The sequence below is a fragment of the Macaca nemestrina genome, chromosome 6 (assembly GCF_043159975.1).
Source record: "Macaca nemestrina isolate mMacNem1 chromosome 6, mMacNem.hap1, whole genome shotgun sequence".
NCBI lineage: Eukaryota > Metazoa > Chordata > Mammalia > Primates > Cercopithecidae > Macaca > Macaca nemestrina.
In genome coordinates this window covers 38,322,344-38,345,192 of record NC_092130.1, presented here as the reverse complement: position 1 = coordinate 38,345,192, position 22,849 = coordinate 38,322,344, and the positions used below count along the sequence as shown (strand labels likewise).

General features: G+C 42.9%; 1 protein-coding gene across 2 annotated transcripts in view; it reads left to right on the top strand.

Annotated features, from left to right (window-relative positions):
• The first annotated feature begins 14,702 nt into the window (after positions 1-14,702).
• The window catches only part of LOC105466965 (Nedd4 family interacting protein 1), a 47,293-nt gene continuing 39,146 nt past the window's right edge, over positions 14,703-22,849 (top strand). The window contains exon 1 of one of the 2 annotated variants that reach the window (XM_011716206.2): positions 14,703-14,983. In XM_011716206.2, the coding sequence (XP_011714508.1) occupies positions 14,921-14,983 (63 nt within the window). In that variant the 5' untranslated portion in view covers positions 14,703-14,920. The remainder of the gene's footprint in view (positions 14,984-22,849) is intronic. The other variant, XM_071098268.1, reaches the window with a different exon arrangement.

Genomic DNA, 22,849 nt, shown 5'->3' with positions numbered 1-22,849 from the left:
TCTATGGCTGGGGGAAAGGAGGGTGGCAGAGAGTGAGCACAATAGAAATGGGCACATCTTTGCCTTTCGTATTTAAACAAAATTTGTTTACCTTCAAACTATATTCACTATATGTGGACAGCAAATGGAGTCTTTTAAACAGAGAAAGCTGCCAATGGAGTAAGAATTAAATATCTATTTACTGAATGAGTGAATACGTGAATAAAATAAAGATAACTGAAAACACCTCTAACATGACAAAGTGTTCAGTGGCGCTCAAGCATTGCATGGTACTGACAAGAAGCTAGCAAACACGTCTTATCTTAGAGTTGAGATCGACTCCAGGTTGACAAGGTACAGAATCAACTGGGAGAGACTCACGAGTGAACAGGCTCTTTTTCTTTGTCTCCTCAATTCTGCTGGCTTGCTTCAAACTCAATTTTAGCTCGTGTGAGCCCAGCCCAGCCTCAGGCCTGCTCTCTGCAATCATTCTAATATCATCTCAGCACACAAGGAGTTACCCACGGAAAGCCCACACCAGGAAAAACTTCCCCGGGTTTCTGTGGCTGGAAAATCTGTGTCACCAGAGGTATCGATAGAGAAGTCTCCCTTCCACCCACTGCAATTTTGAAGAATCAAGGAACACAGGCAGAGACACATGATAGTTCCTGGTATCTGCAATTTATAAAATACATTGTCCCATTTCGCCGATCTTTAGGAGGTGAAAGACCAGGCCAAGATCCACACCCTTTTCCCTGAAGTCATTCTGCTTTAGAGAAAGCAATTTTTGCCAAAGCTAATATGAAGGGTCTTTCCTTCCTAGCAAGAGACACTACTGTCCCTTCCTGAAGAAGGAAGTCTAGTCTTCAGGTAAGAGGAAGGTATATTCTTAGGCAGCTCCTGGGTTGGAAGGAAGGAACAGTGAAATCTGTGTTTTGGAAGGGAGGAGGGAGTGACATTTTTAAGTTACAAGCCTCTTCTGGGAGAGCTGGGGACAGATCTATTTTTAGATATGTTCTCTGACACCCAGGAAGAACTCAAAAGGTAACCAAGCACTTGGCAGGTTTCCTGAAGAGAAAGTTGTTACGGGCTAGAAGGACTCTGTATGTTCTGAGGCACAAAGTTTGACTTCAATCTGATGCGGTGTGGCGCCCGCCCCACTTTTTAGCATAGTTTGGTTGCAGGATGACAAAATACTTGGGGGTGGCACAAACCCTCAAATCATGAAAGGCTAGGCCGCAGACTCACAGAGAGCTGGATGATGTGTGCCACCCCAAAGCCACTTCCTGGCTGCGTGATTATGGGCAAGTGACTTAACTCCTTCGAGCTCAGTTTCCTCATCTGTAAAATGAAGACTCAAACCAAATAAAGTCCTCTTAGCCCTAATCTTCTAACAACACACACACAGGCCAGGTGTAGTGACTCATGCCTGTAATCCTAGCACTTTGGGAGGCCCAGGCGGGTGGATCACCTAAGGTCAGGAGTTCAAGACCATCCTGGCCAACATCGTGAAACCCCGTGTCTACTAAAACTACAAAATTTAGCTGGGTGTGGTGGTGGACACCTGTAATCCCAGTTACTCAGGAGGCTGAGGCAGGAGAATCACTTGAACCCGAGAGGCGGAGGTTGCAGTGAGCCAAGATTGTGCCACTGCCCTCCAGCCTGGGTGACAGAGTGAGACTCCATCTCAAAAAAAATAATAAAACATAATAATAACACACACAAAATAATTAATCTCCATATGACCTGTTCTTTCACTCATAGAATAGAGATAGAAAGACACTGCCTCATGTGTTTATTGTAATAAAAAAAGATGATAAATATAAATTGTTTGGCACAGTCCCTCACTTAAAGTAAGTACTCAAGTCATGTGTTATTCAAACAGCATTCTGGGGTCCATGATGTCAGAGGCCCCTTTGTTAGGGCATTGAACAATAAAAAATGTGCCTTACAACTTTTTATGGTGAAATACATCAAGGAGAATGTAAGCTGGTGTTCTGGAGCAGCTGTAAACTAATCTGGCCATGCTTGCTGATGGAGTGACACTGGCTCACTAAGTAAAGGCAAGAGGGTGTTTGGTGTGTCAAGAGCCAAAAACACAGCCTCCTTCAGCCATGAAGCAGGAGGCCTATTATTCTGTTAGAAATGGAAATCCAAGGTTTCATGGCCTGTTTTGTCATAAGGAACTTGGGGAAGGCCTCATTGCCAGGTGGTATCTTACCTTGTGTCCTGATCCTTTTTTTTTTTTTTTTTTTTTTTTGAGGTGGAGTTTCGCTCTTGTTGCTCAGGCTGGAGTGCAGTGGCTCGATCTCGGCTCACTGCAACCTCTGCCTCCTGGGTTCAAGCGATTCTCCTGCCTCAGCCTCCTGAGTAGCTGGGATTACAGGCCTGTGCCACCATGCCCAGCTAATTTTGTATTTTTAGTACAGACGGGGTTTCTCCATGTTGGTCAGACTGGTCTCGAACACCTGACCTCAGGTGATCCGCCTGCCTCAGCCTCCCAAAGCGCTGGGATTACAGGTGTGAGCCACTGCGCCCACCCACTTTGTACCCCGATTCTATCATAACAGTGCTTACTCCAGGGGAGGAAGTTGACACAGAAGGGGGCTTGTCTTTGCTGCTCTCTGTGGGCTTTAGTTACTGAAGATGTGACAAAGGACTGTGCCAACTTGGCGATAAGGTTAGACAGAAGTTATGAATAACTGGGCCAGGATTTCTATACTACTTTAAAAAACTCAGGCATGGTGCCTCATGCCTCTAATTCCAGCACTTTGGGAGGCCGAGGCAGGTGGATCACCTGAGGTCAAGAGGATCACCTGAGGTCAGGAGCTTGAGACCAGGCTGGCCAACATGATGAAACCCCTGTCTCTACTAAAAATACAAAAAATACAAAAATACAAAAAATCAGCCAGGCATTGTGGCTTACACCTGTAATCCCAGCTACTCCGGAGGCTGAGGCAGAATTGCTTGAACCTGGGAGGCAGAGGTTGCAGTGAGCCGAGACCGTGCCACTGCGCTTCCAACCTGGGCAACAGAGCAAGACTCTATCTAAAAAAAAACAAAAACTCAGGTATTATTTTCTGGTCCTGGTGTAATCTTATTTAGAACTAGAGATTCTCTTGTACTTTGCCTGAGGCCTGCTGAGTCACCTGAACAGAGCTCCCTGAAGACTTGTAGTAACCAGCGTGCATGCCCACAAACTGCTGCAGAGTGCAAGCCAACACGGCTTCTTCCACTAAGGCCCCCGAGGGTCACTTCTCTTCTGCGTCATAATTAACGCATATTGCGTCTCCCCGACACACTGCAGAGCTCCTAGCTTTAGCATTTCCCGTGTGTAATTGTGTTTCTTCTGATACTCTCTAAATGCAGTGAGAAAACTACCATCCTAGGAAATGTGAGAAGCCCTTGACTTATCTTATGAATCAGTGTGGGAGCTTGGAGAAGTGAAGCACCTTCTCTACTCACCTTGTTCTTTTTTCAAGACACTTAGTTAAGACAACTTGTTGGAACATTGTGCCCAAAGATGAGACTTAATTTCCTTGTAGATGAACACGATGCTGTTCCTCATTTCTGGGCCACCGACAGCACTTGTAGGGGAGGAAAAAATAATTTTCCTTCCACCCTTCTAAGTTATCTGCTGGGGCTCCTGTAACAAAAGACAGATTAAAAAGAGAAAAAACAAACGGAAGTTTACTAACGTGTATCTTGGCTCATTCCTGTAATCTCAGCACTTTGGAAAGCCAAGGCGGGTAAATCACGTGAGTCCAGGAATTTGAAACCAGCCTAGGCGACGCAGCGAAACTCCATCTCTAAAAAAAAAAAGAAGAGAAAGAAATATTAGAAAAACAAAACAGAAGTTTACTAACAGGTATATCTCATATAAACATGGGAGGTCAGGGAAATGAGTAACTCTCAGAGAAGTAGGTTAGAACTCAGGCTTAAATACCATCTTCAGCTAAGTCAACGAAAGAATTGTGTGGTGGAGGTAAATTATGAGAAGGAACCAGGAAATGTACAGTAAACAAGGATAAGCTTTGTCATGCAGATATAAGTTGGTGCCTTCTCCATTGATAAGAATTTCTTATGATTTAGAATATCTCTCTCTTCCTAGTACAGAGAAAGACATCCCTACACATGGAGGTTTCCTTTATAAATGTAAATTTCCCTTTCAAATGGGAAACTTCTCTGTTTTCAGAGATTCTCTCCATGTCTGCTATTTCCTAAAATAATCGGCTCAAAATAATCCTTATGCCAAAGAGGTATATTTTGGGGTGGCATATTCTGTTCTTTTACAATCCCTAAATATACAGTGAACACTAAGCCATTTGTCAGAGGAGGAATCACTCAATGATTTTATGGAGTCACTCTTGTAGGAGCCTAGGTTGTATATTACCCAATGCAGAGTGTGTGTGGTTGGGGAGAGGGTGTTGTTTGCATAGACTGCAATGTGATGGATACCCTGGAGTTGGGCAGTACACAATTTGCACAATCAGATGTGGCAGCCCATGTGGACTAACTATTGCATCACTCCTGGGAAGGGGAAATTCCCAAACTTAAAGCATATATTCTGTTTAGGATGGAGGAGTCCGTTTTGGCATATTTGTAATTGAATGTTAGTGACAACTCTTGGAAGGAATTTCTCTATTGTTCTTGGTATCATCTCTTGTTTTATTTAGCTCTGGATCACTATCAATTGTATGACCAATCAGGTCTCCACTTTAATTGGATGCCAAGTTTACAGTACACTTGTAGTGTATAACTTCATTTTTGTGTTAACCTTATTCTTGGTGTTATTTTAATTCTATAAAGACCTGTGATGTGACAGGCTCTGTTCACATGGCAACAAAAGTGAACAAGAAGACAAAGTCTATTTTATGTTGCTACTCTTGTTTTGTTTTTTCTTTCTCATCTACTTCTAATCTGTGATTTCTTGCTATACGGTAACCTCCTAAATCCTTTCAGGATCAAGTGCATAAAATAAGTGGATATTATAAATATATATGCACCTAAAAATAGAGCAGCAAAATACACAAAGCAAAACACACAAAGCAAAACTGACACAATTGAAGGGACAAATAGACAATCAACAGCAACAGTTGGAGACTTCAACAACCCACTTTCAAAAACGGTGAGAACAACTAAGTAGAAGATCAATAAAAAGACAGAAGTCTTTTTTTTTTTTTGAGACAGAGTCTCGCTCTGTCACCCAGGCTGTAGTGCAGTGGCACGATCTCGGCTCACTGCAACCTCTGCCTCCCGGGTTCAAGCAATTCTTCTGTCTCAGCCTCCCGAGCCGCTGGGACTACACATGCGTGCCACCATACTCGGCTAATTTTTGTGTTTTTAGTAGAGACGATGTTTCACCATTCTGGCCAGGCTAGTCTCAAACTCTTGACCTCATGATCTGCCCGCCTCAGACTCCCAAGGAAATAGAAGTCTTAAACCGTACTATAAGCCAGCTAAAGCTAATAGATATCTATAGAACTGTTGGGGCTCAGAAAATAATACACCAAAGTATGGCATATTATTTGAATACTGAGCACTTTGAATTAAAGGAAATCGAAAGCCTTAGAAGCAACCTCAGAATCAGGGTCTCTCTGACCTTCTGTTGTTTCTCCCCACAAGGGTGGGGACAGGCTCTCTCTGAAGATCCCTTATCTCACTGAAGGAAGTTCTTTCAAAAGAAACACAATTGCCTTCAATCCACTGTTTAAAATCTCTTTGCCTGCCGGGCACAATGGCTTATGCCTGTAATCCCAGCACTTTGGAAGGCTGAGGTGGGTGGATCACTTGAGGTCAGGAGTTCAAGACCAGCCTGCCAACATGGCAAAACCCCATCTCTACTAATAATACAAAAATTCACCAGGCATGGTGTTGGGTGCCTGTAATCCCAGCTACTCAGGAGGCTGAGGCATAAGAATCACTTGAACTCGGGAGGCAGAGATTGCAGTGAGCCAAGATCATGCCACTGCACTCCAGCAGTGGGTGACAGAGTGAAACTGTGTCTCAAAAAAATAAAAATAAAAATAAATAAATAAATAAAATCTCATTGCCTAGAGAAGATTAATCAGGAAAAAGAAACAAAAGGTTGTCACTACACCCACCCAAGCAGACTTTTCATATTGCCTGAGAGAACTTATTTGCATACTAAGACAATCTTTGTATTGCAGTTCTGCTCCCTCACCTTCCCATAACTTGTCACCACCTTCCCCAGAACTCAGAGGACCTTTGTCCCAGGCTATTGTCTGTTCTTTGGGCCCATCTATCTCCCTTAAAAATTACTTATTCTTTGTATTAGTCCATTTTCACACTGCTATAAAGAATTGCCCATGACTGGGTACTTTGTAAAAGAAAGAGGCTTAATTGACACACAGTTCAGTATAGTTGGGAAGGCCTCAGGAAACTTACAATCGTGGCGTGGCGGCAAAGGGGAAGCAAGGCAATGCTTCTCCACAAGGCAGCAGGAAGGAGAAGTGCTGAGTGAAGGGGGACAACCCCTTATAAAACCATCAGATCTCACGAGATCTCATTCACTGTCATGAGAACAGCCTGGGGGAAACTGCCCCCAGGATTCAATTACCTCCACTTGGTCTCTCCCTTGACACGTGGGGATTAGAATTCAAGATGAGATTTGGGTGGGGACACAAAACCTAACCATATCACTCTTCCTCTAAAATTGCATCTATCTCCCTTGTGAAGAGGGTATTTAAACTTCATCTGTCAGGTCCTTCTTTGAGTTTCATACTTGGTGTGACTCCCATTGGCTTGCAAGTTAATAGCCTCTTCTCCTGTTAATCTGTCTTTTGTCTGTTTATTTCTTTCTTTCTTTTTTTTTTTTTTTGAGACGGAGTCTGGCTCTGTCGCCCAGGCTGGAGTGCAGTGGCCGGATCTCAGCTCACTGCAAGCTCCGCCTCCCGGGTTTACGCCATTCTCCTGCCTCAGCCTCCCGAGTAGCTGGGACTACAGGCGCCTGCCACCTCGCCCGGCTAGTTTTTTGTATTTTTTAGTAGAGACGGGGTTTCACGGTGTTAGCCAGGATGGTCTCGATCTCCTGACCTCATGATCCGCCCGTCTCGGCCTCCCAAAGTGCTGGGATTACAGGCTTGAGCCACCGCGCCCGGCTTGTCTGTTTATTTCAACAGACTCAATTACTGAACCCTCAGAGGGAAAGTTTAAACTTCCCTAACAAACACTCCACCCAACAATAGCAGAATATATATTCTTCTCTAGTGTATGTGGAACATTCTCCAGGGTAGACCTGATATTCTAGGCAATAAAGCAAATGTCAATACATTTAAAAGGATTGAAATAATGCAAAGTATGTTCTCCAAATACAATGGGATAAAATTAGAAATAAATAACAGAAATTTGGGGGATTTGCAGATATATGGAAATCAAACCACACTCTTAAATAGCCAATGGGTAAAAGAAGATATCACAAGAGAAATTAGAGACTACTTTGAGGCCAGGCATGGTGGCTCATGCCTGTAATCCCAGCACTTTGGGAGGCCAAGGTGGGTGGATCACTTGAGGTCAGGAGTTCAAGACCAGCCTGGCCAACATGGTGAAACTCCTTCTCTACTAAAATACAAAAATTAGCTGGGCGTGGTGGTGCACACCTGCAATCCCAGCTACTCAGGAGGCTGAGGTGGGAGAATCATTTGAACCTGGGAGGCAGAGGTTACCGTGAGCCAATATTGCACCACGGCACTGCAGCCTGGGTGACAGAGCGAGACTCCCTCTCAAAAAAAAAAAGAAAAAGAAAAAGAAAATACTTTGAGATGAAATTAGCTAAAGATACAACATACATGGCTGGGCACAGTGGCTCATGCCTGTAATCCCAGTACTTTGGGAGGCCAAGGCGGGTGGATCGCTTGAGGTCAGGAGTTTGATACCAGCCTGACCAACATGATGAAACTCCATCTCTACTAAAAATACAAAAACTAGCCAGGTGTGATGACACATGCCTATAATCCCAGCTATTTGGGAGGCTGAGACAGGAAAATCACTTGAACGCAAGAGGCGGAGGTTGCGGTGCGCCAAGATCGTGCCAGCAGACTGGGTGACAGAGCAAGACTCTGCCTCACACAAAAAAAGAAAGATACAACATACTGAAGCTTACACATATGTAGCTAGAATACATAAATAACCACTTTCAGCATTTCTTCATTTCGTTTTGTAGAAGAAATGAGAGACCATTTTTTAGATAGTTTCAGGTTCTAGGCATAAAGTCACAGTGTTTATCTATAGTGGTGGTAAATTAATGTTTGCTGAATAAATGAATCTGTGGAATTCCAGTGGCAAGAAGGTAAACCAAGGAATCAGGAGTCCCATGTTGGATTCTTATTTGATGAACCCCTTTCCTCTGACTCACCTTTTCTTTTCTTTTTTTCGAGACGGTGTCTTGCTCTATCCCCCAGGCTGGAGGGCAGTGGCGTGATCCTGGCTCACTGCAACCCTTGCCTCCCAGGTTCAAGCAATTCTCCTGCCTCAGCCTCCCGAGTAGCTGGGATTGCAGGCTTGTGCCACCACACCCAGTTAATTTTTGTATTTTTAGTAGAGACAGGGTTTCGTCATGTTGGCCAGGCTGGTCTGGAACTCCTGGCCTCAGGTGATCCGCCCGCTTTGGCCTCCCAAAGTGTTGGGATTACAGGTGTGAGCCAAAGCATCCGGCCTCTGACTCACTTTTTCATAAAAGCCACTTACCTGTTTATATTTTAGGATCTTTTGTAAATTCTTATCTTCCTCTCTCTTTCCTTTCCCTTTCCAGTAGGTGTTCTGCATTGGTTTCTGGTTTAAACTCTCTACTTAATCTCTTAGCATATAACTTCTTTGGTCTTGCTACTAAACTAAGGGTTGGCAAACTACTGCCTAGGAGCCAAGTCCAGCCTACAGTTGACCTGAGAGTTGAGAAGAGTTTTTACCTTTTTTTTTAAAATTCTATTGTATAGAGCTGGTGTGCAGTGACGTGATCACAACTCACTGCAGCCTCGAACTCCTGTGTTCAAGTGATCCCACTGCCTCAACCTCCTGAGTAGCTGGGACCACAGGTGTTTGCTACCATGTTTGGCTAATGGCTAATTTTTTTTTTCTTTTTTTTTTTGGGAGAGAGAGAGTTTTGCTATATTGCCCAGGCTAGTCTCAATCTCCTTGCCTCAAGTGATCCTCTGGTCTCGGCCTCTCAAAGTACTGGGATTACGGGCATAAGCCACTGTGCCTGGCCAGTTTTTACTTTTTTTTTTAGACAGAGTCTCACTCTGTTGGCAGGCTGCAGTGCAGTGGCACGATCTCAGCTCACTGCAACCTCTGCCTCCTGGGTTCAAGCAATTCTCCTGCCTCAGCCTCTGAACAGCTGGGACTACAGGCTTGTGCCATCACACCAGCTAATTTTTGTAATTTTAGTAGAGACGGGGTTTCACCATATTTGCCAGGATGGTCTTGATCTCTTGACCTCATGATCTGCCCACCCCTACCTCCCAAAGTGCTGGGATTACAGGTGTGAGCCACCGTGCCCAGCCCAGTTTTAAAATTGTTAATTAATTGGAAAAAAAAAATCAAAGGAAGAATACTATTTCATGACACATATGTTGAGGCTGGGCACTGTGGCTTACGCCTGTAATCCCAGCACTTTGGGGGACTGAGGTGGGCAGATTGCTTGAGGTCAGGAGTTCAAGACTAGCCTGGCCAACATAGCAAAACCCTGTCTCTACTAAAAATACAAAAATTAGCTGGGCGTGGTGGCAGGTGCCTGTAATCCCAGCTACTCTGGAGGCTAAGGCAGGAAAATTGCTTGAACCCAGGAGGTGAAGATTGTGGTGAGCCAAGAAAGTGCCACTGCACTCCATCCAGCCTGGGTGACAAAGTGAGACTCCATCTCAAAAATAAAAAAATAAAAAATAAAAAATCATGTGTAATTCACATTTCAATGATATAAATAAGATTTTATTGGAACACAGTCATGCCAGTTTGGCATTGTTTATGACTGTGTTCACAATACAATGGCGAAGTGGAGTAGCTACAACAGAGCTTATGGTCCACAAAGACTGAAATATTTCTATCTATTCCTTAATATTAAAAGTTTGCTAAGTTCTAAGCTTTTGCTCTAAGTTCTATGCTTTTGTACAATTATACTCATGACTTTGTGATAGTTGTAAGAATCAAAATGGAGTCGCTTATGCCATAGCCCAACAAATAGGAGTCGGGAGGCCATAAAGGAGGGGCTCTCATGCACACATGTCTATGTTAAAATCTATTTTTAAATTACACTTCCTGAAAACCACAACCTTGAACAAGGCCACTACAACCTTACACACAGAATACTACAAGGACATCTGCCTAGCAACTCTCTGTTCAGCCTTGGAGTGATGCCACCCTTGTTATTGATCCTTGTAGCCAAGGTTAATAGTTTCAAAACAACTTATGTAACCTTGCTCATTTTGCCTTTAAAAACTTTGCCTTCCTTTCCCTCTCTGGGTACATCCATGGCCCTTCATGAGGTGCACACATATCCCATATTGCAATCTTTTTTTTTTTTTGAGACGGAGTCTTGCTCTGTAGCCCGGGCTGGAGTGCAGTGGCCGGATCTCAGCTCACTGCAAGCTCCGCCTCCCGGGTTTACGCCATTCTCCTGCCTCAGCCTCCGGAGTAGCTGGGACTACAGGCGTCCGCCACCTCGCCCGGCTAGTTTTTTGTATTTTTAGTAGAGACGGGGTTTCACGGTGTTAGCCAGGATGGTCTCGATCTCCTGACCTCGTGATCCGCCCGTCTCGGCCTCCCAAAGTGCTGGGATTACAGGCTTGAGCCACCGCGCCCGGCCGCCATATTGCAATCTTGAGGATTCCCAAATAAACTCATTGTCTTTGGAGAATCTCTCTGTTGTTATTTTAGGTTGACAACTTTCTCTCTTCCCATGACAGTAAAGCCCTTTTCTTTCTTTCTGTTTTTTTTTTTTTTTTTTTTTTTTTAGATGAAGTTTCACTCTTGTTGCCCAGGCTGGAGTGCAATGGCGTGATCTCGGCTCACTGCAACCTCTACCTCTCGGGTTCAAGCAATTCTCCTGCTTTAGCCTCCCGAGTAGCTGGGATTACAGGCACGTGCCACCATGCCTGGCTAATTTTTTTTTTTAGTTTTAATACAGATGGGATTTCTCCATGTTGGTCAGGCTGGTCTTGAACTCCTAACTTCAGGTGATCCTCCTGCCTCGGCCTCCCAAAGTGCTGGGATTACAGGTGTGAGCCACTGCTCCTGGCCAACAAAGCCCTTTTCTCATTCAAAACCCTTTCTTCCCAATCCTTACCTGATTATCCCAGCTGGCCACATAATCCTCTTCACTATCTCTCAGCATTAGTTAATACAGCTCAACACAGTTGTAATTAACTTATAAGTTTTATATTTTATAAATATCTTGAATACTTGTTTACTATCATCTCTGTTTCATCATGAAGACTCCAAAGATTAGAACTTTCTATCTCCTGTCTATTTATATCCGGTATTTCTCTCCACACCCAAAGCAGTGCTCACGTTTTGGAGTCAGACATATCCCAGTTTGTGTTTCAACTCCACCAGTCACAAAGCTGAGTAGGTTATGTGAATTTCCTGAGTCTCTTCATCTGCAGAATGGGTTTGTTATGAAGATTAAGCAGATGATGTACCATCGGGTCCAAGATTCTGGAAGTGCTCCATAACAGTAGTAATTATCAGTGGATAATTTCTTTATTTGTAATATGAAGATATTACCTTTTGCTCTTAATGGACATTATGGTAATGTAGTGAGAATTAAAATAAGTAGTAAGTCATTAGAAATAAAACTTCATGGTTTAATTGGAGCCCTGTAAAGACTAGCTGGAGAAGTTCAAGGCCTCAAATGAGATATTAGACTAATGAGGCTTTTGTCTGAATTTAACACATTTAACAAACCCTTCTTGGTTACTTACTGAGCTCCGCACTACCTAGGTCAAGCCTCATGTGGACATGAAAGACAGAAGGCCACATTTATCCTGGAGATTTGTATCTATATTGCGGGGGGAAAGGCATACGGACGTGAGCCATCCTCATACTTGTCCATGTTTCTCTTCTCTCTCAGGAGGGATGATTCAGAGTCAGCAACTCACATATGCAGTACTGCACATGGAAAGTATTACTGTTACTCTGTGGGGAAATAAGTTTCTAAGTGCAGCAATCTGAAATTAATAACTTTCTCTGTGGAAACTCTCTTGACAACATCTCGAGATGAAGCCAAAGAGCACAATTTTTATGGCCTTGGATTATCTTCTCTGTCTGCTTGGCTTGCACTAGGCATGGATCTGTGAGCCAGAAATTCAGTTTTCCCCTTCGTTGTACAATTTGCCTGCCAGCTGGAGGCCTAATATAGCAGTGACTCAATTTCTCAATTCTCCAATTTATCCACCCATTGAATCAAGGCAAATAATCTCAATTTACTTATTAGAGGCTTTGGGGAACTCAAGAAAAAAAAAACCAAAATCCTTACTGTGACTACAAAACATTTTGGTTGAGGACACAGGAAAAAGAGATTGGAAGTTGGAGATCAGTTTTCTTTTACTTTCAATGGAAAATATTTCTATGATAAAGCCTGTTATTTATATTATGATAAATATTTGTGTCCGCATGCAGGGAGCATATAGATGTTGAGGGAGAAAGTAATTTAGGAAAGAAATAGAAGGGTGGCAACATCTTTTCCACAAAAGCCACAGCACTGCAGACATGCCTAAAGATTGCAGTTGTTGCTCCAATAGCCGTATGTGGCAGGCTGACAAATTCTTCTTTCTTTCTTTTTTTTTTTTTTTTCCAGAGATTGTGTCTCATTATGTTGCCCAGGTTGGTCCAAACTCCTGGCTCCTGGGCTCATGTGATCCTCGAGTCTCAGCCTCTCAAAGTGCTGGGATTACAGATGTGAGCCATTGTGCCCAGCGGACAAATTCTTTTTTATTCTTTCTTACATGTAAATTTAGACAATCTGGACAAAGAAGTCTGGATTTCTACTTTCCACTGCTGAAATTTTTAAAAATTTCAAATTAGATTTTTGCACCCTTTATACAAGACTACATGGCAGGACATTACATTTGATTCAGTGTACCTGATTACATTTAAAGGTTGTTTTTCTGGATTAAAAACAACAACTAAGGGACAGAGTAAGGAGCCTCTAAATAGACTTCAGAGCTTGGAATGTTGCTACATTTGTTCACTCTTCCAGCATGTTAATATGTGAGACTAATACTTGGAAATAGCGACAGATATGGAGAAGTTCGGATACTGAGAGAGAACTCAAAGTGAAGATGGTAAACATCTAGAGTTTTTATTGATTACAATTTTCTCATATATACAGAAACCTCAGGGTGTGTTTGAAACACTGCTCTCTTTTAAAATACATAATTAACTAAACTTCAAAATTAGAAGCTAAGACAATAATCATATTAATACAACCTCTACACTGCCAACTTGGAAAGGCAATGAAGAAGAAATGGGAATTGCAACAAGCTTCAGAGATGGAAGATTTTTTTTTTCTCTGTAGGACATGTGGGTAGAAGCAATTGCAGGTGGCTGGGTGTGAAAGAAACAGAGCTTGCAAGCCTGCTATATAACTATACTGTGCTAGATGCCATTGGGAGGTAATAAGATTTAAAAGACAAATACTCTTGTCTTCACAAAGCTTATAATTTAGTTGTGCAATACTGGTTAAGAAAGCTGGCTTATTGGAGTTGTATTCCAGCTTCACCGCTTAGTAGCTCTGTATCATTGGGTGAGATATTTAACTTCTTTGGGCATAACTTCCTCATCTGTGAAACACTGATAATTGTATCTCCTATATGGCAGCTATGCCGGCATCCTTTCTGTTCTTCCACAAGGCAGTCTATCTCTGGACCACCCTTTGCACCTGTTCCTGTGGCCGGGAAAGCCTTTAGCATGGCCAAACCCTTCAAGTTTTGACTTCCAAGTCACCGACTCAGGGAACTGTTTTGGAAAATATGGTTTCTGATTCCGCAGATGAGGCTGTTAAAATACTAAAGAACTGCATAAACATGAGGATGTTATTATAATCATCCACCCTAAGTAGCATTTGAAATCCAAGCAGTTCTCAAGGATTTAGGGTTAGCAAACATTTACTGTAAAATGTCAGATAGCAAGTATTCTAGGGTTTGCAGGCCATAATAAACAAAAAGGTGCTGCTGTGTTCCAATAAAACTTTATTTATGGACACTGAAACTTGAATTTCACGTACTTTTCACAGTCACGGTGACAGACCGGATTTTGCCCCCTCCCTGTCGCTGGCTGACCCCTGGTTTATGAGTATGGCAGATAAAAGAAGGGAGTGAATAAGAACCACGATTCTGCTGCCAGACACCAGGGATCAGGTCGCTGCTGTGAAGATTGTCAACCTCTCTGGTTGCCAACGACCTGGAGAATGGTGCTTGTGGTTCCTGTGTCAGGGTGGTTGTGCTGAAGGCTGGATGAAGGCACGTAAGTGAAGCTCAGGGCTTGGCTCGAGGTGCTCATCAGCAGCATCGCCCTTTCTTTGGGCTGGCCTGTTAGTAATTCGTTTTTAGTGGAATCGAATACAACACTTGAGCCTCGGAGGCTCAGGTCGTCGGAGCGACTACACCCGGGCCGGGGGACCTCGGGGCGGCGGCTCAGGGCTAGGTTAGGCCGGGCCGGGCCGGGCCGGGCAGGGCGGCGCGAGTCGGGGGCGGGGCGGCGGCGTAGCGTCGCTGTCGTAGTCCCCGCCTCTTCCCCAGGGGCCGCGTCGGAGCCTCGGCGGCGGCGGCGCTTACACCTTGAGAGGAGCGTCTCGCCCGGGAGCAGCGGCGGCCATCGAGACCCACCCAAGGAGCGTCCCCCTCGGCCTCCCAGCGCTCCCAGGCCGTAGCGGCCGCGCCCATTTAGCTAGCTTGCTCGCTCGCTCTCCTTCCCTGCTGCCGGCTGCGCCATGGCGTTGGCGTTGGCGGCGCTGGCGGCGGTCGAGCCGGCCTGTGGCAGCCGGTACCAGCAGGTAAGCGGCGCCCAAGTCCCGCCCCGGACTCTGTCCCCCGGCTCTGCCGTGTCCGCTGGCCGCCTCAGGCCTCTCGGGCCGGCCCGCGGCCAACTCGACGCCGGGGCTTGGCAGGCCGCGCTGGGCCTGGAGGGGCGGGTCGGGCCCCCGGGCTCGGATTCGAGGCTGCCGCGGGCCCGGCCTGCCCCTCTGCGACCCCGGGTGGGACTCCGGCGGTGGAAAGCCCTCCTCCCGGCCTCGTTTCCCGCATTTCCCAGGGCGGGCGGGTCCCTGAGTCAGAACCCGAGACCCACAGGCGGCATCGATCTGAGGCATTCGTTTTTCGTTTTTCCACCTTTGGTTTGATGTCATTGGAAAAGAAAGAAAGAAAAAAGCAAGAAACGGAAACTGGGTGGTGAGAAAAGATTAAAATCTCTGCTGCTGCCGATAGCTCCCCACAAGATGCTATTGCTCAGGGTTTCAGAGCCTAGTTTGTCGAAACCCTTCCCCCTCGCCTCCGTTTTAAGACAAAAGTAAAAAATGAAGCAAGAGACAAACCCGCAGTTTGCAGTAGATTTGGAAGAGGCGATGTTTGGCTGTGGTGATGCCCCAAAAGGGAGGGCTACGATGAAGTCTGCAGGGCGTGTGCCGGGTGTATTTTAAATGCTTGGAAGTGACGTTTGAAGAGATTTGATGGCATAGCTGAGGAGGAAATGTATAGGGAATGATTGGATCATTTTCTCGGGTCTGATTTATAAATTGAGGCCCCAGGGAAAAGAGCTGCTTGTTTCACTCCCCGTCTGTAGCTAAGTTCCCCCAGGAAATTTAGAGACCTTCTGCAGGATTTTTAGAAATGTTAATCTAACATATCGTAATTGTGGGAATTGAGCCAGGTGGTAAACTGATGTTGCCTGGAACCGCAAATAACGGCTTGTGTTTGTCATGTTTCACATGGTTTCGGTGCATACAGATGTCAATCCTGCTTTTATCAAATAAAATGTCCTATCTTAGACGAGCTACAATTTTATATTTTAGAAATAAGGAAAGCCAGTACGATGAAAACGTAGATTAACCCTGGTGCGGCTGGTTACTGGTTTGTTTTGCTATCATCAGCCTTGTGTTGCAGTCCGCCCCCACTCAGGATTGGACTCCTAAAATGACTAGTTAAGAATTTCGCTTCTTGGTTTTATAAACACGGCCCAAATTGTGGCAATGCAGTTAATCCTTAGATCTTTTCAGAGCACATGGATCTAGCACATGCTTTTTTTTGTATGACCTTGGGCAGCCTGTGGGTTCCTTACTGCTTTAATAAAATGGGAATAACAGATGTCACTTAACTGTGACATCTTTGCAAAGTGACTTGCAAACAGTGTTTGCAAATCACCCATACTGTATACTGTCATCTGATTTCATCCTTTTCATCCTGACTTGGATAAGGCGAACAAGCAGAAGAACTGTGGTTTTTCTTTGTACTGCCATCTTCTTGAGCTATTAGGTAATGCCGATATACTGCTAGAATACAAAAAAATTGCTGGAGTGTCAAAATCATGTATTCCTTAGTGTGGCATTTAATATTTTTTAGTTATGCAGAATTGAAGTATCAAAAAAACGAAAAAAAGAAAATCTTCCTAGAAAAATTGTAGAAGATGAAAGCCCAAAAAACTGCAATACCTTCCCTAAACAAAAACCAACTAGATAACTGAAGGTAATATTTTAATGTGCATTCTTGTGGGTTTATAGCTATGTTATAGATCAGTGTATGTGTGTACAGATAAGGAATGCAAGAAGGCTAATATTGATTTTTTTATGCAACAATCACAGTACTAAGTAATTTACGTCCATTTTTTAAAAAAATTTAATCCATACCAAACCCTTATGAACCAGGGTTTGTTCTCATTGTCAAAGACTGAAAGTGGCTCAGTAACTTGCCTCAAGGTCACAAGCTGCTAAGTAGTGATTACAAGGATATACACACACTCACCTACTTAAAACACAGGCTCACAGTCCAAATATAGGTGTATGCATTAGCAGATATATGCACATGCGTATGTATTCTCTTATGTACCCATATATACATGTACAGACATATCTTTGTACATTCGTGTGCAGTTTTATGAGCCCCTGATCATACTTGCACATACTTTTGCACGTGTTCATGTGTATCTTGTTCTCAGACATGTGCATTCATACATTTGCATATGTGTATCATTCACATGTATCTACAAAGGCATACTAGATAAATAATGAAATGGGTTCATATTTCTATTTTGTAATGTTCTTCACACAATGTTATTAACATTTTCTATATAAAATATTTTTAATGTCTGTATGGCATGTAATTGTATGGATGAATCGTAATTTAACTAATTGCCTATCTTTGGTCACTAAGAATGTTTATAGTTTTTTTCATTGACTGAAACTTATTTTACATACATCTTCAGCCGTTTCCTTAGCATAAATTACTAGACATGGAAATGCCTGGTCAGAGAATATACATATTTAAAAGGCTTTTGAATTATAGAATGATGGTGAATTGTCCAGGCAACTTGATAGGAACATGATACTCTGGTTGTCACACAGGGCTGTTCTGACTTCTATTTGATCTGGTTAATCAAATTGAGCTACTTTTCTCACCAAGTAAATGTAATGGAAAACTGTATGATTCATAAATGCAAACACAGTTTTGTCTTTATAGTCTTTTTATTGGTAGCGTAATATGTGGACAACTTGAATTTAGCATAGTAGTGACAGACTATGCAGAAAGGCTAGGCTCAGCCAGGTGCGGTGGCTCACACCTGTAGTCACAGCACTTTGGGAGGCTAAAGCGGGCAGATCACTTGAAGTCAGGAGTTTGAGACCAGCCTGGCCAACATGGCAAAACCCTGTCTCTACTAAAAATATAAGAACTAGCCAGGTGTGGTGGCACTCGCCTGTAATCCCAGCTACTTGGGAGGCTGAGGCAGGAGAATTGCTTGAACCTGGGAGGCAGAGGTTGCAGTGAGCCGAGATTGTGCACTGCACTCCAGCCTGGGCGACACAGTGAGACTCTGTCTCAAAAAAGCAAAACAAAACAAAACGAAAAACGGCCAGGCAAGGTGACTCATGCTTGTAATCCCAGCACTTTTTGGGAGGCCGAGGTGGGCAGATCACGAAGATCACGAGGTCAAGAGATTGAGACCATCATGGCCAACATGGTGAAACCCCATCTCTATTAAAAATACAAAAATTAGCTGGGAGTGGTGGCGTGCACCGGTAGTCCTAGCTTCTTAGGAGGCTGAGGCAGAAGAATCACTTGAACCCAGGAGGCAGATGTTGCAGTGGACTAAGATCGTGCCAGTGCACTCCAGCCTGACGACAGAGCAAGACTCTGTCTAAAAAAAAAAAAGCACGGCGTGGTGTGCACCTGTAATCCCAGCTACTTGGAAGGCTGAGGCAGGAAAATCACTTGAACTCAGGAGGCAGAGGTTGCAGTGAGTCGGGATCGCGCCACTGTACTCCAGCTTGGGTGAGCAAGACTCTGTCTTAAAAAAAACAAAGGCGCCAAGGTGGGTGGATCATGAGGTCAGGAGATCAAGACCATCCTGGTTAACATGGTGAAACCCTGTCTCTACTAAAAATACAAAAAATTAGCTGGGTGTGGTGGCGGGTGCCTGTAGTCCCAGCTACTCGGGAGGCTGTGGCAGGAGAAACCTGGGAGGCAAAGGTTGCAGTGAGCCAGGATTGCATCACTGCACTCCAGGCTAGGCGACAGAGCGAGACTCTGCCCACCCGTTCCCCCCCCCCCCCCCAAAAAAAAGAGGCTTGGTTTATAGGTTCCCTGTGGCATTATTTTGTTTTTTTTTTTTTTTGTTTTTTTTTTTTTTTTTTCATTTTGAAACTGAGACTGTGTTTCAGACAGTATGGAAGCACTATTTTAGAAAGACCTAAGTAGGCCCATACTGAGTGCTGAGAAACCTGTTGCGTGTTTCTCTCTCTGAGGACGTTAACTCCCGTTCATCCGTAGATGAACGCAGATCTTCTGCAGTAGATCTGTGCATGAATTTTGCCAGTTCATTCCAAGTATTTTAGGATACTTGGATTTCAATTCAGTGTAAGTGGGTGATGATGACACTGCCATGTAGGTTCAAACAGATTACAGAATGCTTAGTTCTGGACTTGCCTCATTACCTGCTAAAGAAGTTGCCCATTTGTAAGCGTCACCAATACTCTGTATTATAGTTTGATGACATTGTAGAGCAGCTTTTGAAATGGTATAGTTTTGGATAAATTCTCTCAGGATTATGGAGGAATATTTTGATGAGCGTAAGAATTTCATCTCTGATAGGTCAAACCATATTCATGTTAAATTATTAGATGAAGTAATGATCCTGGAGGAAGGAATGAATAGTGCTCATGTGGCTTTTTTGCTTATTTTTCAGTTTCAAAAGAAGTTATAATTATTATTATTATTATTATTATTTTTTTTTTTTTTTTTTTTTTTTTGAGACGGAGTCTCGCTGTGTCTCCCAGGCTGGAGTGCAGTGGCGTGATCTCGGCTCACTGCAAGCTCCGCCTCCCGGGTTCATGCCATTCTCCCGCCTCAGCCTCCCAAGTAGCTGAGACTACAGGCGCCCGCCACCACGCCCGGCTAGTTTTTTGTATTTTTAGTAGAGACGGGGTTTCACCATGTTAGCCAGGATAGTCTCGATCTCCTGACCTCGTGATCCACCCACCTCGGCCTCCCAAAGTGCTGGGATTACAGGCTTGAGCCACCGCGCCCGGCCAAGAAGTTATAATTATATCACAGAATGCCTCTTAGGTTATGTCAAAGTTTCTTAAGTTATATGCTGTATTTGTGGTCCACATGGTCAGTGATCAAAGAAAATTTATAAAAATATTAGGAAGACAGATAAATTATTCCTTTGAAAACTTTTAATTGTGGTAAAATACATATAAAATTTACCATGTTAACCGTTTTTAAGTATATAGTTTAGTGGCATTAAGTATATTCACATTGTTGTGGAACCAGTCCGTCTCCAGAACTTTTTCACCTTGCAAAACTGAAACTCCATATTCATTAAACAATAACTCTCCTTTCCCCCCTCCTCCAGCCCCTGGAAACCGCCATTCTGCTTTCTGTGAATTTGACTACTCTAGGTACTTCTCATAAGTGGAATTAGATAGCATTTGTCCTTTTGTGACTGGCATATGTCACTTAGCATAATATCTTCAGAGTTCATCCATGTTGTAGCATGTGTCAGAATTTCCTGCCTCTTTAAGGCTGAGTAATAGTCCATTTTATATATGTACCACATTTTGTTTATGCATTCATTTGTTGATGGATGCTTGGTTTGCTTCTACCTTTTGGTCATTGTGAGTAATGCTGCTATAAAAAACATGAGTCTACAGATATCTTTCAAGTCCCTGCTTTCAGTTCTTTTGGATATACCCAGAAATGGAATTGCTGGGTTATATAGCAATTCTATTTTTAAGTTTTCGAGGAACTCCCATACTGTTTTCCATAGCAGCTTCACCATTTTATATTCCCACCAGCAATGTATAAGGATTCCAATTTCTCCATATCCTCAACATACTTGTTCTCGTTTTTGTTTTTTTGATAGTAGCCATCTAATGGGTGTGAAGTGGTATCTCATTGCAGTATTAATCCCTATTTCCCTAATAGTTAGTGATGTTGAGCATCTTTTCATGTGCTTATTGGCCATTGATATTTTCTTTAGAGAAAATGAGTATTCAAGTTCTTTGCTTATTTTCGAATTGAGTTTTTTGTTTCATTGTTGAATTGTAGGAGTAATTTCTTCATGATGTTTACGTTTTCAACTTTTACTATGGAAATTTCAAACACATACAATAATAGAGTAGTATAAGAAAGGTTCTGCACCATCACCTAGCTTCAGCAATTGTGAATGAATGGCCAATATTATTTCATTTATACTCACCACATTATTTTGAAACGAATCCTAGAAATCATATATTGATAAATGTTTATATGTGTAACTCTTAAAAGAAAACAAATGGTGTGATACTTCAAGAAGATATCACTTGAGGAATATATCATGAGAGCTCTCTTGTAATCTGTGAGGAGTATGGAAACAGGATTTGTCAGTGTCGGGCTGTGGATCCATAACTAACTGTTGTTTGTATTGATTGGTCTCAATCTTACCAAGCCTCATCCTTTTTTTTTGTAGCAGTGATAGATTCCTGTTAATCTATCCTTGTTTTCTTACCTGATCCCATGGGTGACCACTTGTTAGGCAAGATTTGTTTGGCTTAATCATACTGTGTCCTGAAAACAGGGCAGCGCTTCCTGGTTTAGGCAGAAACCAAGGCCCAGTTGAACTGCTCTAGGGAATTTTGCTCTAAGCTGATGCCACCAGTAGTTTGACTGCACATAACTTCAAATTGTTTTATGCTAGACATCAATTATATTTCTTTATTTTATGCTAGGGTATAAAGTAAATCCTACCATGAGAGTAACTTCCTATTTTTATTAAGAAAGAAAAAAAGGCTCAAAGAGATTCAAGTGACATCCTCAGATTTATTTGTTTTTAGGGCTTTAAAATAATTATTTTGGTTTCTTAAAATGTTCTTATTTTATCTTTGAGCAAGTACAATAGCTTAGAAGAATTATATTCTTTTTTCTTTTCTTTTTTTTTTTTGAGACAGAGTTTCGCTCTTCTTGCCCAGGCTGGAGGGCAGTGGCACGATCTTGGCTAACTGCAACCTCTGCCTCCCAGGTTCAAGCGATTCTCCTGCCTCAGCCTCCTGAGTAGCTGGGATTACAGGTGCCTGCCACCACGCCCAGCTGATTTTTTGTATTTTTAGTAGAGATAGGGTTTTGCCATATTGGCCAGGCTGGTCTTGAACTCCTGACCTCAAGTGATCAGCCTGCCTTGGTTTCCCAAAGTGCTGGGATTACATGTGTGAGCCACTGCGCCCAGCCTATATTCTTATAATAATGGACAATTTAGATAAAGCAACTTTAATACTTCTGTTCCATTCGTACTGAAAATTGGCTTGATGGTTTATCTTTTTCTCAAGTCATTGTTGCCAATAAGCTAGGCAACTGGCAAATATCATGTATGAAATTTTTTGGGTTTGACATACTTTCCAGTGGTAAATGCTTCTAGTGGTTGACTAGGTGGGGGTATGAGTCAGAGTAGGCTCTGGGTATCCACAGGTTGCACATTTGCAGATTCAACCAACTGTGGATTGAAAATGGGGAAAATAACAATACAATAATAAATAATAATACAAGTAAAATATACACTATAACAGCTATTTTACATAGCATTTACATTGTATTAAGTGTTATAAGGTGATTTAAAGTACATGAGGTAGGTTATATGTAAATACTATACCATTTTATGTCAGAGGCTTGTGCATCCTCAGATTTTGGTATCTGTGGGGAGTCCTGGAAATAGTTCCCACCAAATACTGATGGATGACTGTGTGGTATGTCTTATTAACTTGATCAAGTACGGTAGTAAAGCAAGTATAACCTGATAACACTTAGCACATCCTGCTCTTACAATAAGGCTTACTTATTATTTTTCTGAATAACATAATTTATATTAAATGTCCTAAATACTAGCACTGATCAAGTTTAAGAACATTCCTAGTGAAATATTTTCTTATTGATTAATGCGGTTCCCTTCATATGTATATTTCTTTTCTTTCTTTCTTTCTCTTCCTTTTTTTTTTTTTTTTTTTTTTTTTGAGGCAGAGTCTTCCTCTGTTACCCAGGCTGGAGTGCAGTGGTGCAGTCTCAGCACACTGCAACCTCTGCCTTCCAGGTTGAAGCAATTCTCCTGCCTCAGCCTCCTGATTAGCTGGGACTATAGGCACTTGCCACCATGCCCGGCTAATTTTTGTTTTTTTGGTAGGCGT